Here is a 19013-nt window from a genome sequence, read left to right as displayed (position 1 = left end):
CGCCATCCTTTTCAAGTTCACCACGAGTAGACAAAGATTCTAGAGAATTTGAGGAAGGTTTTGCACACCGATTGGGTCCTGTAAATGTTCCGATCGTCTCTCTTCCATCATTTTAGCAGTGGATCCTACATTATCCGCTATTTCATGAGTAGTACGTAGATTAAAGGATGGGAAATCGTTAGAAATTTGATGATTAAGTTGGATACCTCTAGTAAGTCTCTTAGATTCAACCATTGGAGAGTGTTTTAGAGGTTATGAAACCCTAACCGAGATTTCAACTACAAACAACAATTCTGAACGATTTAAACAAAAATAAAATCAGAAAACAAATCTAAAAATAGGATAAAGATGAATACATTAATCAAAGAGATTGTTGTGAATCCAATTTTTGAAAAAAAAAACCAAAAATGACGGAAGAGAGATAGGCGGAATTTGAATAATGAAGGAGAATTGGAAGAGGTAAATTTGAGAGAGAGAAAATAATTAATTTAACATATGAGAGAGAAGTAATTGGAAAACGTGTATTCAATGTGGGTTAAAATATGAAGTAAATTAGGATACACAATGTTTTTTTAAATAATGACATTTTTGACATTTTTACTAATATTTATAAAGTATGGAGGTTTTTACTAATTATGTTAGGTTTTTTGACTAGTTTGCTAATTATTCCTTTTTTTAATCATTGTAATTACTTGTCAATTCGAAAATTTGAGTCAATTATCAATATAGTGTATTGTTATTTATTTAATTTTGTAATAATTATAACTATATATATATACTAAATATACTATTTAATATAATAGAATACTTACATTATATTATTTATATACTTCTAATATATACTAAAGATGCACACAATAGACTATCTATTATATTAAAATACTCACATTATTTATATATATATATTTCTAATATATATTAAATATACACACAACATACTATCTAATATAATAGATTACTTACATTATATATATATACACACATATACTTCTAATATACACTATATAGTTGTTGGGCCAACTGACACTTTCTGAAAAAGTGGCCCAACGGATATCACTCAAAAGAAATTTTTTTAATCATCGAGCTGGTTTGGTCTGGTGCACTGGTGGTCCACGTACTGGTCTCATACTAGGCTGGCCTTACTGGCCTGTGAGTGAAAATAATTTGAATCGGCCCACCCCACTAATATAGGGGGTTAGCTGTGATATATCGTGAGCTTATGGTATTGTTGATGCATTTCACTTGAATTTTGTGTGAGTTTTGGGGATTTTGTTATTGGATATGATGCTTTTTATCTAATATTTGTAGGGAATAGGTTCGGAAGCAGTTGAGAGAAAATAGAACTGAAATAGCAGAGTTGGCAGTCGACGAAGCCCAACCACGGATAGTCGTTTGATTTACGGGTCATAGGTAGGGAGGTGTAAATGTGAGTTCAAGGAAGTCTAACTAAGTGTGGAACCACGGAGGCAAACGATGCCTCGTAGACTGTATGACAGACCGTAGATTGATGGTCGTCATTTGATCAAGAGAATTGAAGTTCCAGTACTTGAACTATGGAAGAACAGGACGGACCTACACCAATCCACGTATCGTAGGTGGAAACCGTCGTTTGAAGAGCTTGAAAAGTTTGACCAATTGTTGACCCACGGAGGTGAACCACATATTGTAGGTTGATCCATGGTCCGTAGGTCGTGTCGTCGATCGAACTCGCGTCTGGGCTAATATTTCCTTATTTTGTTTCCTACTTGGCTTAGGATTTATATACTATAAGTATAGGTTGTAATTTACGTTTGTGAGAGTTAGACCTTTTTGGAGACTATTGTTCTAAGCTTTTGGAATTATTTTGCAAACTTTTTAGCAATTTAATCCTTGAAGCTCATTTATACAATTTACTTTTGATTTTCAATTCAAGATTTCAGTATTCATCTACTTTGATTGTAATTTCATTATTCTTCTTAGCAATAATATGAATTGTGAATTCTCAAGCATGAGTAGCAAAATCCACAACTAGGGCTGTGGGAACCATGAGCAATTAACAACCTATGACTAATAGAGTAGTAATTCTTGAATAGTGTTTATGCATGTATTGTTAGTCTTTTCGTTTAGAATGCTTTCTAGCGGTGCGAAACATTAGAACTCGCCTAATTCTTACTTGACGGACCAAGGGGGTAATGAATGATAAAATGATTAAACAACAGAGATTTAGGTAAGGAATTGTTGCTAATAGCCTGACCTTAATCAATTGGTGTGAGGGTTAATACCCAACTTAGTTGACGCGAGGGCTAATCCAGGGTTAAAGGTAAGGGTTAGTAAAGTAGACACCTATAGACTTACCAAGTTGCGAGGTGAAATTCCCTACTTGGAGGACCAATCACTTAGGGATATCAAACTTGCATGTCAAACACTAGGACGGAGTTATTATGATTAGGAATACTGCGTTAAGATCTTTTGGGGAACACTTATACCATAGTTTCCATCTCATATTAATATCTCAAACTGCAAATCCTATTTACTTGTTATTTATTGATACAAATCAACAATATGTTATTTTATTTACAAATCCCCCCTTTGTTACTTTTCTCGAAAATAGTTTGACTAAACCTAGATAAATGTGAGTTAGCTTAAGTCTAAACCATATTCCTCGTGGGATCGACCTTAACCTAAAAGTTAGGTTCTTTATTTGGCAACGATCGTTTATACTTCTTTCAGGAGGTGTAATTAGGGAGTATCAAATTTTGGCGCCGCTGCTGGGAAATATGACTTTTAGATTAAACTAACTTCATTATTGAACTTTAGTCAAGTATTTCCTGATTTTACGCTTTTGTTTTGCTTTGGTTTTCTATAGGTCTTACCTCTTATGTATGCCAAGTACACAGAGTCGAGGTGAACCCTTGACCTCATACGATCCTGAATTGAGAAGAACTTTGAGAAGAATGGCTAATCTTAGGGTACAAAATAATCCAATTTGAGAGGGTCAAGGAGATGGAGCTGATTTGCAACCTCCTGGAGTTTTAAATGTACCTGTTCATGTTCAGGGTGGTAATCTAGTTGAAAATGCAGAAAGAGTACATAACTAGCAGGCACCGAGAGGTCGTGATAACTACAGAGTTTACTATGATTCAGTTGAGTCAACCGGTGCTATTGTTCTCCCTCCACTACCTCCGGGACATATTTTGTGGTAACCAACAGTCTTATGCAAATGCTTACAACAAGAGGGCTGGTTGCAGGGTTACCTTCGGAAGATCCATATGCTCACATGACTAAATTGAAGAGTGTCGGTATGAGTGGCTTGTGACGACCAGACTTAGACATGGACATCATAGGTTTAAGAGTATTCCCACTCTCACTGATATGAAATGCATCTGTGTGGTTTTCTGAGCTGCCATACAATTCAATATATACATAAGACCAACTGCACAGGGTGTGTATGGCAAGATATTTTCCAGTGTCCAAGAAGTTGAATCTGAAGGATAAACTGAATAACTTCATGGCACTACCCGGAGAGTCAATGAGTAGTTCTTGCGATAGATTCACTAGATTTACGAGGAGTGTGCCCAACCACCGCATAGATGATGAGTCACTGAAAGAGTACTTCAACAGAGGACATGATGACAATAGAAAGGCTGTGCTAGATACTACTGCTTGATGATATTATGGTGAATGCACTTCTGAGGAGATTGCTGAGAAACTCGAGAGGATCTCCAAGAACAATAAGGCATGGAGCACTAGAAAGGCAAATACTGGTAGAAGCACGTTTGCTGTCCAAACTGCACCAAATCAATCAAATGATGATATTCGTGAGGAGATGGCTCAAATGAGGACTGAAATTGGTTTGGTATTAAAGTATGTGAGTGGAAGTGCGATAGAGAAAGTGAATGTTGTGAATTACCAACCTAGAGCACCGCCAGTTGATGAGTACTTTTATGAGAAAGATGCGAACTTGGTAAATAATTAGACAGGGGGTTTCGAGCCAATGCCCAAGGTTCCAAATCGGATAATTGGTCTACGGTCAAGGAAACCAAGGTCAGAACTATGGTAACTACAACCGTGAGGGAAACTATGTCCGAGATGGGAACTTTAACCGCGACAACAACTACAATCAGAATGGTTATGACAACATGTTTGAGAGGAGTGGGCCCTATGTTCCACTTGGTAATAGAGATGCTGATCAAGTATGACTCGCATGGAAGAGATGATGCAAAAGATGATGAAGAGGTTTGAAGCGACTGATTATAATGTGAAGGAGATGCGTAATGACTTGTTTGGAATTGACCAAAAAGTTGATGTCCATGCAGTATCGATCAAGAAACTTGAGTAGCAGTTTGGTTAGTTGTCCACTATGGTGAACCCACGTCAGTCAGCAACCCTTCCTAGCAACATGGTTCAGAATCTGAAAAATGATGGTCATTGTATGGTGGTCACTACTCGAGGTGGAAAGCAGATGGTAGATCCTCCCATGCTGACCGAGGTGAAAAGTGTACCACAGAGAGGTGAGAATGAAGATGTGATATTTGAGGAGCCAGTTGTTGAAGCATAGAAGGAAATTGAGGTGACCCAAAAACTTATTCCCATGCCTAGACCTCCACCTCCCTTTCCAGAGAGGTTGGTGAAAAAGACAGAAGAAGGAAAATACCGCAGGTTTATAGCTATGTTGAAACAATTTTCCATCAATGCTCCGCTGATAGAAGCATTGGAGAAAATGCCTAGGTATTCGAAGTTCATGAAGGATTTGGTGACCAAAAAGAGGGCTGCCAGTTTTGAAAGTGAAGACAAGTTGCAGCATTGTAGCGCCATTGCTACTAGGTTACTTGTACAAAATAAAAAGGATCCTAGTGCTTTCACTATTCTATGTACAATTGGTATGTTGCACTTTGCAAAGGCCTTGTGTGACTTAGGTGCTAGCAGTAACTTGATGCCAATGTCGATTAGAAAAAGTTGGGTTTGGGAGCTCCCAAGCTGACTGTGATGCGTTTATTTATGACTGATAGAACTGTGAAGAAACCTATTGGAGTGCTCCAAGATGTCCTTGTGAAAGTTGAGTCATTCATCTTTTCGGTGGGCTTTGTGATACTGGATTGAGAGGTTGATTTTGAGGTCCCCATCATCTTTGGGAGACCATTTCTTACTACTGGGTGTGGATTGGTTTATATGGAGAGAGGGCAGATGAAGTTTTGGTTGAACAATAAAGAGGTAACTTTTAATAACTGTCGGTCTATGAAGCATGAAAGTGATCTTAAGTTGGTGTCGGTAGTCAATCATACTGTGGAGCAAGAATCAGAAGTGGCTATTGAAGAGAGGTTAGGTGTTGAAGCACTAGCAGCTGTGATAATAAATTTTGATGGGATGGAATTGATGACTATGATGAGTTAGTTGATGCGCTTGATGGGGTCAGTTTCGTTTCAAACCAAAGAAGCTTGACTTAGACATGAAGAATCGAGACACTCCTCCAGCATGACCATCCATTGATGAGCCTCCGAAGTTGGAACTGAAGGTTCTTCCATCTTACTTGCGGGATGTATTTTTGGGCCAGAATAACACGTTGCCAGTTATTATTGCTGCTGATCTGAGTGAAGGGCAAGTAGAGGCTTTGACATCGGTATTGAAGCGGTTTAAAAGGGATATAGGTTGGACCATTGCAGATATATTAGGATTCCACCGGGCATTTGTTCTCATAAGAGTCAACTCACACCGGACAACAAACCAAGTGTTGAATATCAACGAAGACTGAACCGCCCGATGCAAGAAGTTGTGAAGAAGAAGATCAATAAGTAGTTAGATGTAGGTGTTACATTTCCCATTGCTGATAGTAGTTGGTTTTGCCCAGTTCAATGTGTGCCACAGAAAGGCGGAATCACTGTGGTTCCCAATGCTAAAAATGAGCTTGTTCCAATAAGGCTGATCACTGGTTGGAGAGTGTGTATGGATTATCGCAAGTTGAATGCATCGACTGAGAAATACCACTTTCCAATACCGTTCATGGATCAGATGTTAGATCGTCTCGCTGGAAAGGGTTGGTATTGTTTTCTAGATGGGTACTCGGGCTACAATCATATCTCCATAGCTCCAGAGGATCAAAAGAAGACTACTTTCACTTTCCCTGAGGAGACTTTTGCATTCAAGAGAATGTCGTTTGGTCTATGTAATGCTCCGATGACTTTTCAGCGTTGCATGATGTCTATGTTTTCTGAAATGGTGGAAGAAACTATTGAGGTATTTATAGATGACTTCTCTATAGTAGGTGACTAGTTTGATGACTGTCTGACTCATTTGGCTGAGGTGCTAAAATGGTGCGAAGAGTGCAATCTGGTGCTCAACTAGGAAAAGTGCCACTTCATGGTGAAAGAGGGTATAGTTCTGGGCCATCGGATTTCATAGAAAGGAATTGAGGTTGATCTAGCTAAGGTTGAGGTGATAGAAAAACTTCCACCACCCATCTCTGTAAAGGGTGTAAGGAGTTTTGTTGGACATGCAGGTTTCTATAGGAGGTTCGTAAAGGATTTCTGTAAAATTGCACACCCATTCTGCAAGCTACTTGAGAAGGAATCTAAATTTGAGTTTGATGATGCTTGTGTGAGAGCATTTGTGGAGTTGAAGGAGAAGTTGACTACTACACCTATCTTTATTTCATCGGATTAGGGACAACCGTTTGAAGGGATGTGTGATGCGAGTGGGGTGGTGCTTGGCGTAGTATTGGGACAGAGGCGAGAGAAGATTCTTCATCCTATATATTATGCAAGTAAAGCCTTAAATATTTCTCAAAAGAACTACATTGTTACGGAACAAGAGTTGCTTGCTGTGGTTTTCACATTCGAAAAGTTTAGGTCCTATTTGCTTGGCACTAAGGTTATTGTGCATAACGATCATTCTGCATTGACATATCTGATGGCTAAGAATGATGCAAAACCAAGATTGAGTAGATGGGTACTTCTACTGCAAGAGTTCGATTTTGAGGTAAAGGATAGAAATGGGACAACAAATTAAGTCGCCGATCACTTGTCCAGATGGGAAGAGGAAGCTATGATCAAGCTAGAGGATGGAGTTGAGATTAATGATACATTCCCCAATAAGCAGGTATTGGCTGCTTCTTATGACCTGATTCCTTGGTTCGCAGATTTTGCTAATTATTTGGCAAGTGATTTGGTGCCTTCGGATCTTACATTTCACCAAAGAAAAAAAAATCATGTCTGATGTGAAGAAATTCTTTTGGGAAGAGGCTTACTTGTTCCGTGTTTGAGCTGATGGGATTATTCGTCGTTGTGTGTCTGAGGTTGAAATGATGAGTATACTTGAGGCGTGTCATTCGTCGCTTGTTGATGGGCACCATAGTGGTATTCAGACTGCTCACTAGATTCTGCAGTGTGGGTATTACTGGCCTACTATCCACCAAGATGCTCATGATTTCGCTTAGTCATGTGATCATTGTCAAAGAGAAGGTGGAATTTTGAGGAAGCAAGGACTACCAATGAACATGATATTTTGTAATTGACCTATTCGATGTTTGGGGTTTTTACTTCATGGGTCCGTTTGTGGGTTCGCATGGGATGAAGTATATTCTTGTTACAGTTGACTATGTATCAAAATGGGTGGAAGAAATTGCGCTTTCAAACACTGAGGGAAATAGTGTCACCGCATTCCTGAAAAAGAATATCTTCTCCAGATTTGGTACACTTGGGGAAATTATCAGCGAAGAAGGTTCTCACTTTTGCAATAAGTGTTTCAAGGCTTTGCTTGAGAAGTTTGGTGTTTGTCACAGCGTAGCAACTCTGTATCATCCGCAGTCTAGTGTGCAGGTAGAAGTGTAAAACAGAGAGATAAAATAGATCCTTGCAAAGACTGTAAATGCCAGCATAACTGATTGGTCAAGAAGGCTTGATGATGCTCTAGAGGCCTATGACACTGCATTCAAGACTCCCATATGTATGTCACCCTACCAACTTGTATATGGGAAGTCATGTCATTTTCCTATAGAGTTAGAGCACAAAGCGATGAGGGAGCTCAATAAGCTAAAATCTGGATTGGGATGCCACATCAAGTCAAAGAATGTAATAGATGAATAAGCTGGATGAGTTTCGCCTGAAAGCATATGAAAGTTCAACATTTTACAAAGAGAAGCTGAAGAAGTACCATGATCAAAAGATCGACAAGCGTGAATTCGCTCGCGGTGATTTGGTATTATTATTTAACTCAAGGTTGTGCTTGTTTCCTGTCAAACTCAAGTCCAAGTGGACCGGGCCACTCAAAGTAACCCAAGTATTTCCACATGGAGTGATTGAATTCAAGAAAAAGGAAGGAACGAGGTTAAAGGTGAACGGTCAAAGGATAAAGATCTACTTGGGGAAATCTGAGAGTGTCAATGAGGTGATAGATGATTAGGGTCTTGATGAAGTCTGAGTAATCAAGGTGTCTGCGTCGTGCCGCGATGTTCAATAAAGCGCTGCGTAGGAGGCAACCCAAGATGTAAAATCTATCCAACTATAGGAGTTTTTTTTCGATATAGGGAGTTTTCTTAATTTTTTAGTTTTCTAGACAAATTTATTTATTTATTTTGAGTTTTAGTGTTGGCTAGATAAGAGTTGAATAGGGTTCGTGTCTGAAAAGTGTCTAGAAAATGCAAAAATGAAGCCCAAATGTTTGCTACGTGTGAAGGAAAGAAAAGGAAAAAACCTGCAGAATTTAAGCTGATGCAGTGGTCTACGGTTCCCATCGACGGTCCGTCATTCCATCGATGGACCATGGTTGGCATCCGTAGATCCCAGGTATATTTTCTGAAATTAGCTAAGTGTTTGGGAGAACTACGGAACCCATCAACGGATCGTCGATTGAATGACGGACCGTCAATGGGCTTTCGTTGATCCAACCTAGGGCTAAAAGTCGACTCGACCCGGACCCCTTCTAAATAAAATCCCTCATATTTTAAACATCCCCTATTTCCCTCTTTCTTCCCCAACCGTTAAAACTCTCCCAATAACCACCTCTAAACATTCCCAATCCTCTGTTCCACCAAATCACTCATGTTCTTTCCCTAAATCTTCCAGATCTCTTTCCAATCCTTCTTTTTCTTTTCTCTCCCCAATTTTCCTCTGTTCTCCATAATACTTCTCATGGTCCGGGCTCGGTGTCAAAGTTTGGTTAAGGAATTAGGGATTCACTGTAGTACACACTCACCAACTTCAGTTTACTTGTAAGGTAAGCGATTTCAAGAACTCTGAACTTGTCATTGTTTTTCATTGAAATCACGAAGTTGAACTTGACCTTGGGTATGATTTGCTTGTTTAAAATTTGAAACATTAGTTCTAATACACCCTTGGGATGATGGTGTGTGAGTGTGTTGTCAATTTGATTTGAAAATTGGGTCCGACCTATCTAGTTGAAAGTTTTGACTTAGGGCTTCATTTTCTCAATATTGGAAATTTCAAATTTGCATGATTGAGAACCTAAGGATGATAAAATATCATGAATTATGTTGAAATACATAGTGTAGGTGTTAAAAATGGACTGTGATTGGAAATTGTAATTTATGCCTGATAAAACTTGGCAGAGGTTGGCACACTGGTCAGTGCCCATGATCCATGGACCATTGTTTGACCTACGGTCCGTGGTCTGGGTTTCGTCGTTCCACACATGCAAAGCACTGCTCAAGTGGTGAATCAGGGTATGGACTACGGTCCGTCGTTTGATCGAAGGACCGTTCTACATGACTGTGGTTCCAACTTTAGTGACCTAAAATTGACTTCCTAACCTATGGAGGGGTACCAACGGTCCGTTGTTCCATCGACGGTCCGTAGGTACCCATCATAGGTCCTGAAAACAGACACTGCCTACATTTTTTTAAATTTTTTTATATGAGTCCAAAACTTGCTCTAAATTTTTTCTTGGGTACTTTTTCTTTCTTGAAGTACTAACTAGTCTTCTATAGGTACCATGACGCTGAAACAAGCACCTATTTACTCAAGGAAGGGAAAGTCTAAGTGTGTCGCCCTATCCAGCTTCCTGATGAATGAGTCCAGTGAGCATGAGTATGTCCCGGAGACCACCAGAGGCTCCCCTACTACCCCCGTGACTATGAAGAACAGAGCTAAGCAGGTAATTTCATCGAGTGACAAGGTTGAGGTCACTGCCCCTAGTCTGAGGAGGGGTCCCCACCTGCAGGAGAGTCGCAGTCTGGCTCCGAGTTGCATTCCGACTCTAGTTCCAGTGGTACATCCGCTTCTGCCTCCGATGCCACGAGCACCGAGGATGCTTAGGACCCCCCAATGTTAAAGTTGAGCCGATTCACATCGCAACGGAGCTGAACAAGTAGTGTGTCAAGGGACAGCACTAGATATACGTTGATGGGAAAGCACTAAATGAGCATCGGAGGGTAGCTCGTGTCATGGCCCGAGCCTACACCCTAGGCGGGACTGGCACTCGAGAACCATTGCTGGCCCCAAGCAAACCCTTGGTCTGACTTACTTACTCAGTGGAAGACTATATGCAATAAGAAAGGAATTCAAATGCTAAACAACTTAACTGTTTCAAACTGAACTCATAATGTTTTGAAAATAAACATTTAATTTGGCCAAAATGGCAACTCAAATTTGAAGATAAATCAATAACAAAATGATGACGAATGAACTACCATCTGACTGACTATCTATGAAGCCTCTAAAACAACTGAGATGGATGTCGAGACAGGCCCACGACATCCTAATGAACTATCTAATACTGAAAGTAAACAAAAGGGATCCTTGGGAATGCAAAGAGGCTAACCTACAGACTCTGAACTGCTCACTGGATCAACGATGCGCTGGATGCAGATCCTAGTTACCTACGTCTGCATCATAATACGATGCAGGGCAACTGGCATCAATATATTGAATGTACGAGTATGCGAGTTGGAAAGCTAAGCACAACATAGGCTTGAAAAGAATCTGAAAGGAACTGAAGAACTTACTTGGCTCAACTCAACTCAACACAACTGAACTCATTTCAATATAAAGCAGTTTAAAACAAAGTTAAAACGTTTGCAAAAGACTTTTGGAAAACTTTATGAACTTCTCTTAACTTGACTCTCGACTTCTCTTGACTTTGATTTTAACTGCTCTTGACTTGTCTCCTAACTCGTCCTTGAATTGAATGATGGATTCAAGGATTATGATTTGTGTTTGGAAGGATCTTATGTTGTTTAGGAATGATTTTAGATAGCTAAACATGAGAAAAGACCGAAAGTCGATATCTGAGGGTGGGTCCACGACGTGGAGACATATTAAATTTTTAGTTTCGAAAACAACTTTTGATCTAGAAGACTCCGTGACGGCTCCACGATGTGAAATGAAAATTCCCAATTCTGGGAACCAGCTCCGCGATGCGCCACCACCTATTAAATTTGTTCAAAGAAATTCCTTGTTCATTTCTCAGCTCTAAACCCTCTAAACTGCGTGTGTTCTTTTACCTAATACTTAGAATCGATTAAATGTTCAAAGAACATCATATTCTACTCAAAATCGAACCGAAAATCACAGATTAGGATCAAACAACTCCTCAACGAATTCAACGAAACAAGAATCTAATGAAACTTCAACAAACCCATTCAAGAACTCAATTTCTAAGCTTTCAAGAACTTAAATTCACTGAAATAAATCATGATTGGCGCGTGGCCGAATTAACCCAATGCTATGTGATCTCACATACCTTGTAGGGATTACCCCCGACGAAATCCATAAGCCAAACTCGACGATCTTGGCGAATCTTAAACGTTCTTCTCCTTTCTCCTATTTTCTCCTCTTTTTTCCTATTCTTTTCTCCTCTTCTTTTCTCTTCTCTCAAAACCCTAACTTTTTTTCCCAAAGCATAAATTGACTAAGTTCAGTTTAGACCCCTAAGTAATTACCAAAAACGAATTAAAATAAAAGGGTAAGGAAAAGACCAAACTACACTTCAAAATTGGGATTGAACTTTGCTTATTCCAACAGCCCAACTTCCAAAGGGCATAACTCACTCATACGAACTCGGAATCGTGCAAACTCAGCTGCGTTGGAAATATCATTCCAAGAGCTTTCCAACCATATCTGGAAGTTCACCTAAATCATCTTTATCTGGGAGTTATGACCGTTTGAAGTTGACCAAAAACTCACTTTTCCTAACCTAAACAAATTTCCAGATTTTCAATTCTTTCCAAAAATGACTATTTCCAATTCTTAGCTTCTTCCTAGCTATTTCAAATTGCGAAATGTTACAATATCTCCCCCTTGGGAACATTCATCCTCGAATGAGAGTACTATTACTAGGTTAAGGGTGGTAACATCAAGTTCAACCACCCAACAAGCAAAGCAATTACAATATGCTAACTTATAATTTAAAGAGTACTAAGAAGAGAATTAGTACCTTGGTCTGCATTTTCTATGGACTCAAAGAGATGTGGATATCTCTTTTTCATATCTTCCTCAACTTCCCAAGTTGTTTCCTCAACAAATTGGTTCCTTCAAAGAACTTTGACTGATGCTACCTCTTTTGTTCTCAACTTGCGAACTTGGCAATCTAGAATCTGAACATGAATCTCCTAATAAGACAAGCTATCCTTGATACCAATATCTTCGGTTGGTATTATAAGTGAAGGATCTCCCATGCATTCCTCCAACATGGAGATATGGAATACCGGATGAACCACTGTTAACTCTTGTGGTAACTCCAATTCATAAGCTACCTTGCCAATCCTTTTGGAAATTCTGTATGACCCAACATACTGGGGGATAATTTTCCCCTTCTTACCCAATCCTCATAACACCCTTCATGGGTGAAAGAACCCTTTGACAAACCTTCTATAATAGTCAGCCAACCTCAATAAACTCCTAATATCTATTAGAGATGTGGGTGTAGGCCAGTTCTGCACTACCTCTATCTTTTGAGTGTCAACTCTAATTCCATCACTAGAAACTTTGTTGCCCAAGAATGCCACAGACTTAAGCCAAAACCTACACTTAGAAAACTTGGCATACAACTTCCTATCTTTCAAAGTCTGAAAAACTATTCTGAGATGGGTAGCATGATTTTCTTCATCCCTTGAATAGATTAGTATGTCATCAATGAAGAGTATAACAAATATATCTAAATAAGGTTCGAAGACTCTATTCATAAGGTCCATGAACGCTGTTGGTGCATTAGTCAAATCGAACGACATGACTAGAAACTCATATTGACCTTAACGGGTCCTGAATGTTGTCTTTGGAACATTACATTCCCTTACTTTCAACTGCTCTTCTAACTCTATCAACTCTGTTGGAGCCATTCTATATGGCGGAATAGATATAGGACGAGTATCTGGAAAAAGGTTTATACAGAAGTCTATTTCTCTCTCAGGAGGGATTCCGGGTAGATCATCTGGAAAGACTTCTAGGAAATCTCTTACTACTGAAATTGACTGAATATGGGGTATCTCAACATTAGAGTAATTAACTCGGACTAAGTGATAGACACACCCTTTAGAAACTAACTTCCTTGATTAAGGTGAGGAATAAAATGACCCTTAGGAACTGCTGAACTGCTGAACTGCTTTTCCACTCTAAGACTGGCTCATTTGGAAACTGGAACTTTACAACTCGAGTTCTACAATCAACTGAGGCATAATAGTCATGAAGTCAGTCCATACCTAGAATGACATCAAAATTTACCATGTCTAACTCAACTAGATCAACCATGGTACTCTTTGTGATTGACGGAAACAGAACAATCACGATAAACTCTTTCTGCTAGAATAAAATCACTAACATGTGTAGAAACACTGAATGGTTCACTAAGTTGTTCAGGAATAACATCAAAATTCATAGCAACATAAGAAGTTACAAAAGGTAAACTCGCTCCTGGGTTTAGCAAAGCATAAACAGTAAAGTGAAAGACTTGGATCATACCAGTGACAGCATCTGGCGAATCCTCTTGCTCTAGGTGACTAGTGACAGCATAAAGACTGTTTCCTTCTCCGCCTTCCCCTGAAGTCGCTCATTTACCATTACTCTTCCTGTTCTCAAGATACTACCTCATAAAATGACCATTCTGACCACACTTGAAACAACCAGTGGAGCCATCACAACACATGCATAAGTGGTTCCTACCATACTTAGTACATGCAGGAGGCTTACTACCCCTTTGTGCAATACTTCCTTGAGAATAGGAAGGTTTAGCTCTGAAACTCTGGGAATTCTGAATATTGTACTCACCTTTGTTCCTTGGTGCAGGTGCACTTGCAGATGATAGGGTAGGTCCCTTCTATTTCTATTGGAAGGATGACCGGTTCGCACTACTCTTTAGGTGACTGAACTTGTTTCCTGATGTCTTAGCCCTCTTATTTGTAAACTCTTCTCTATTCTTCAGCTTATCCTCCTCAACTTGTTGTACATGGATCATAAGCCTTGCTAGTTCCATATCCCCTATCAGCATAGCTGCCTTGCCTTCCTTGCTTGACTGACGAGACAACCCAGCAACAAATAAACTCATCTTAATCCTCATGTTAGCAACTATCTCCAGAGCATAGCGGGAGAGTTGTGTGAACTTCAGACTGTACTCATGAGCACTCATAGACTCTGGATTAAGGGTGAGAAACTCTCTTAACTTTGCCTCTCGCTACTCACGGGGAAAGAAATACCCCATGAGAGAACTTTTAAACACAACCCAACTCACTATTGGCGCATCCTCAGCCCTATTCTTTTTCCATTGGTCGAACTAGATTCTAGCGACACCCTTCCTTTGGTATGCAACTAGTTCCACCCTCTCTGCATCAGCAACATGCATCACATCAAATACCCTTTTCAGCTCCTTAATGAAGTTCTCCGGATCCTCAGTGACATTTGAACCCGTGAATCTTGGTAGGTTCATCCTTAAAAGCTCACGGATCCTTGAAGTATCAGCCACTTCTTGTCGATTATCTCTTTGTCCAACTTGATAGGTCGCAACTTGACTTAACATCCAGATAGCTTCACGAAATTCAACCTTGGTGACCTCTCCTTGGGGTTGCACTTCTAGTGCATTAGGTACCCCTTGTTCCTCGACATTTATCCTAGCAGGACGACCTCTGACTGCTCTGCGTGGAGGCATGATTATATAGAAACACGTGTAGGTATGAATTAGAATGAAACTTTTTATAGATCAAACTCTAATGCATGAAATGAGTGTGAAAGAAGTGAGAAATTTTCCTAAATGTTGCAGCCTCCTAATTATAGATGTGGTGCGCTTCACACTGATAACTAGGACTCTACCGACACGACTTCATAAAATCCCTAGGACTCTTGAACTATGTTCTCTGATACCAAGTTTGTCACACCTCGACCCTACACCCTGGGTGGGACTGGCACTCTAGAACCATTGCTGGTACCAAGAGAACCCTTGGCCTGATTTACTTATTCAACGGAAGACAATATGCAATAAGAAAGGAATTCAAATGGTAAACAACTTAAATATCTCAAACTGAACTCATAATGTTTTGAAAATAAACATTTAACTTAGCCAAAATGGCAACTCAAATCTGAACATAAGTCAATAACAAAATGATGACGAATGAACTAACATCTGATTGACTATCTATGAAGCCTCTAAAACAACTAAGATGGATGTCGGGACAGGACCACGACATCCTAATGAACTATCTAATACTGAAAGTAAACAAAAGGGATCCTCCGGAATGCAAAGTGGCTCATCAACAGACTCTGAACTGTTCACTGGATCAACGATGCGCTAGATGCCGATCCTAGTTACCTAAGTTTGCATCATAATACGATGCAGGCCAACTAGCATCAGTACATTGAATATATGAGTATGCGAGTTGGAAATCTAAGCACAACATACGCTTGAAAAGAATATGAAAGGAACTGAAAAACTTAACTGGCTCAACTCAACTCAACACAACTAAACTCATTTCAATATAAAGTAGTTTAAAATAAGTGCAATATAAAGAAAAGTTATTTAAAACATGATGTCAACTCTGTGTGTATGCAAAGATACAAATAACTCTGAGATGTATGTAAAACAAAATACAAATAAACTGACATATATAAAAATACAAAGTACTACTGTGGGAGTTTCTCTAACCGACAACCATCACATAAGAGCTATTGCGATGATATAACGATCTCCCTCACACTGCTAGCGCATCCTATACCCTGCCAGGGGTATAGGAACTAAGCTACTAAGTGGATCCACTAGTCTATGCGAAAAGGATTCATCTAAAAAGTATGACCCCTTGCTACCCATGATGGCTACATGGTTTATGAAGACGTGAGTTATCTGAACTCAAGCTCAACCCCATGTTGGTTCTCAATACTACTCCCAAAATATGATACTAGCTCTTTATGTTTAAAACATACTTCTTTCTGTGATTTGAGATTAGTGCTCAAAAACATAGCTCAAAGGCTATCTTGGAAATCAAAGTTTTCCCTCTTGCTTCATTTAGAAAGCGATTACTCTTTTCTGAAAACTAGCCCGAAGGCTCTTTGGAAATCTCAGTTTCTTATTGAAATGTGAAAACATTTTAAATATATTTGGGAATAATTAGTCCCCACATACTTTTTGAAGAAAAGAACTTCAACTTTACTCTTTACTGAACTCAAAACTTAAGTCTTAAAACAAAGTTAAAACGTTTGCAAAAGACTTTTGGAAAACTTTATGAACTTATCTTAACTTGACTCTTGACTTCTCTTGACTTTGATCTTAACTGCTCTTGACTTGACTCCTAACTGGTCCTTGAATTTAATTATGGGTTCAAGGATTATGATTTGTGTTTGGACGGATCTCATGTTGTTTAGGAATGATTTTAGATAGCAAAACATGAAAAAAGACCGAAAGTTGATATCTGAGGGTAGGTCTGCGACGCGGAGAAATATTAAATTTTTAGTTTCAAAAATGACTTTTGAGGTAGAAGACTCCGTGAAGGCTCCGCGATGCGAAACAAAAATTCCCAATTCTGGGAACCAGCTCCGCGACGCACCACCACCTCCCAATTTCGTTCGACGAAATTTCTTGTTCATTTTTCAGCTCTAAAGCCTCTAAACTCCGTCGGTTCTTTTAACCAACACTTAGAATCGATTAAATGTTCAAAGTACATCAGATTCTACTCAAAATCGAACCTCAAATCACAGATTAAGATCAAATAACTCCTCAACGAATTTAACGAAACAAGAATCTAATAAAACTTCAACAAACCCATTCAAGAACTCAATTTCTAAGCTTTCAAGAACTTAAATTCGCTGAAATAAATCATGATTGGCGCGTGGGCGAATTACCCAACGCTATGTGATCTCACATACCTTGTAGGGATCACCCCCGACGAAATCCACAAGCCAAACTTGATGATCTGGACGAATCTTGAATGTTGTTGTCCTTTCTCCTCTTTTCTCCTCTTCTTTTCTATTTTCTGAAAACCCTAACTTTTTTTCGAAAAGGGTAAACTGACTAAGTTCAGTTCAGACCCCTAAGTAATTACCAAAAATGAATTGAAATAAAAGGGTAAGGAGAAGACCAAACTACCCTTCAAAATTCGGATTGAGCTTTCCTTATTCCAACAGCCCAACTTCCAAAGGGCATAACTTACTCATACGAACTCGGAATCGCGTAAACTTGGCGGCAGTAGTGATAGCATCCAAGGAAGCTCTACTCCATTGAAGGACAAGGATGAAGCTTTAGAAACTCCAAGGAGGCCCATAACAAGATCTCAAACGAAGGAGTTCAATGATAAGCTCAATGGGCTTCAATCGCTTATCCAAAGGTGTTTTATTGGGGAAGAAGAGCTCAAGCCCAAGGGAGAGGAATTGTCCAAATGCTACAATTATTTGGTGGCCCAAATTCAAGTCCAAGATGAGGAATTTTAAGGTCCAATTTCGTGCAAATAAGGTCAAGAAGAGTCCAAGAATCAGCCACAACAAGAGTTGCTTTCTGCCCAAGTTTTGAGAGAAGACTAGTCAAACTTTCCAAGATTGTCAAGATTCTTTTCCTAGTTGGGATTTACCTTAGTTATTTATTTATATATAGGTTATTAATATTTTCCTTAGTCTATTTATGGTCTCCTAAGTACCATTTAATGCTTTCCTAGAAGTACTAAATTTGTTCCTAGTTAGGTTACTTTATTTCCTTTCTAGAGTAGGATTCCTTGTAATTATTTTTTTTAGGGTTTGGCTTCTTGGACGTTTTTCCCTTCTCCTATATATAGGAGTCCTTTTCATTCATTAAAGACAATTTAGATTGATATTAATAATATTTGAGAGAGTTCTTTGAACCTTTGTGACTTGTTCTTTGAGAATTTATCTTTAAACCTTTACTAGTTTCATAGTTTAAGGTATAAAATAACTTCTTCTTGTGATATCTTTGGTTTCTTTTTGGTATTCTTTAGAAGGTGATTAGTTTCTACATACTAATTATTGTCTTTAGTTACTCATAAAGCGGTCAAGATCCGAATCTATCGTTTTGATTCGTTTTCTCAAGTAAAGGCGTTAGATTTCTACCATAAATCTATACGTTGTTACTTGGATCTTTTCAAGGCCATAGAACATTTAATCCTTGGAAATTCGTGGATCTTTCCTTCGAATCTCCCATATCTTTAGTTAGTTTTTGTTGTTTCTTTTCTTGTGCTTCCGCATTCTAATATTCAATTCTCTATTTGTGATCTCCTTTAACCTTGCTGTTATCAAGTGGTATCAGAGCGGTTCTATCAAGATTCCGTTCTTGATAAATCTTGGGATTTCTTCTTAGACCAAAAAAAAAAACTGTAGCGTGAACAATAGCGTCGTGAAAAAAAAAAAATTTACATTAGCTTGAACAGTAGCGTGAACAGAAAAAAAAAAGTTATAACTTGCTCTCTAAGAAATCTGATTACTTGTCCTCCAAGAAATTTGATTACTTGATACCCAAGAAAGTTATTACTTGCTATTCAAGAAATCTTATTACTTGCTCTCCAAGTTTTGCATTAATTTGTTTTCAAGCAAGAAGGTAGCAAGAAGAGGGGATTCTAGACTTTTAAGAATAAGAGGAATTTTATTTTGGTTTTTTTCTTATAATTC

At 38.9% G+C, this 19013-nt stretch overlaps 1 protein-coding gene across 1 annotated transcript; it reads left to right on the top strand.

Moving 5' to 3' along the window:
• The first annotated feature begins 4570 nt into the window (after positions 1 to 4570).
• On the top strand, positions 4571 to 5728 carry LOC107059547 (uncharacterized). Its single transcript, XM_015306126.1, has 3 exons — positions 4571 to 4939; positions 5083 to 5322; positions 5492 to 5728. Exons 1-3 carry the CDS (start codon positions 4571 to 4573, stop codon positions 5726 to 5728), a joined length of 846 nt encoding a protein of 281 aa, XP_015161612.1.
• Positions 5729 to 19013: the final 13285 nt, after the last annotated feature.

This window comes from Solanum tuberosum, unplaced genomic scaffold (assembly GCF_000226075.1).
Source record: "Solanum tuberosum cultivar DM 1-3 516 R44 unplaced genomic scaffold, SolTub_3.0 scf00025, whole genome shotgun sequence".
Classification (NCBI taxonomy): Eukaryota; Viridiplantae; Streptophyta; class Magnoliopsida; order Solanales; family Solanaceae; genus Solanum; species Solanum tuberosum.
The sequence above is the reverse complement of the archived record's forward strand: the minus strand, read 5'-3'. Positions and strand labels throughout refer to the sequence as shown.

Bases quoted from the DNA above. Each gene is read 5' to 3' on its own strand.
- LOC107059547 (XM_015306126.1), top strand. From the start codon at position 4,571: ATGCCTAGACCTCCACCTCCCTTTCCAGAGAGGTTGGTGAAAAAGACA. The intron at 4,940-5,082 runs GTTTGGGAGCTC...CTGGATTGAGAG, and splicing joins TGTCGATTAGAAAAAGTTGG to GTTGATTTTGAGGTCCCCAT. The intron at 5,323-5,491 runs GTGATAATAAAT...TTGGAACTGAAG, and splicing joins GTGTTGAAGCACTAGCAGCT to GTTCTTCCATCTTACTTGCG.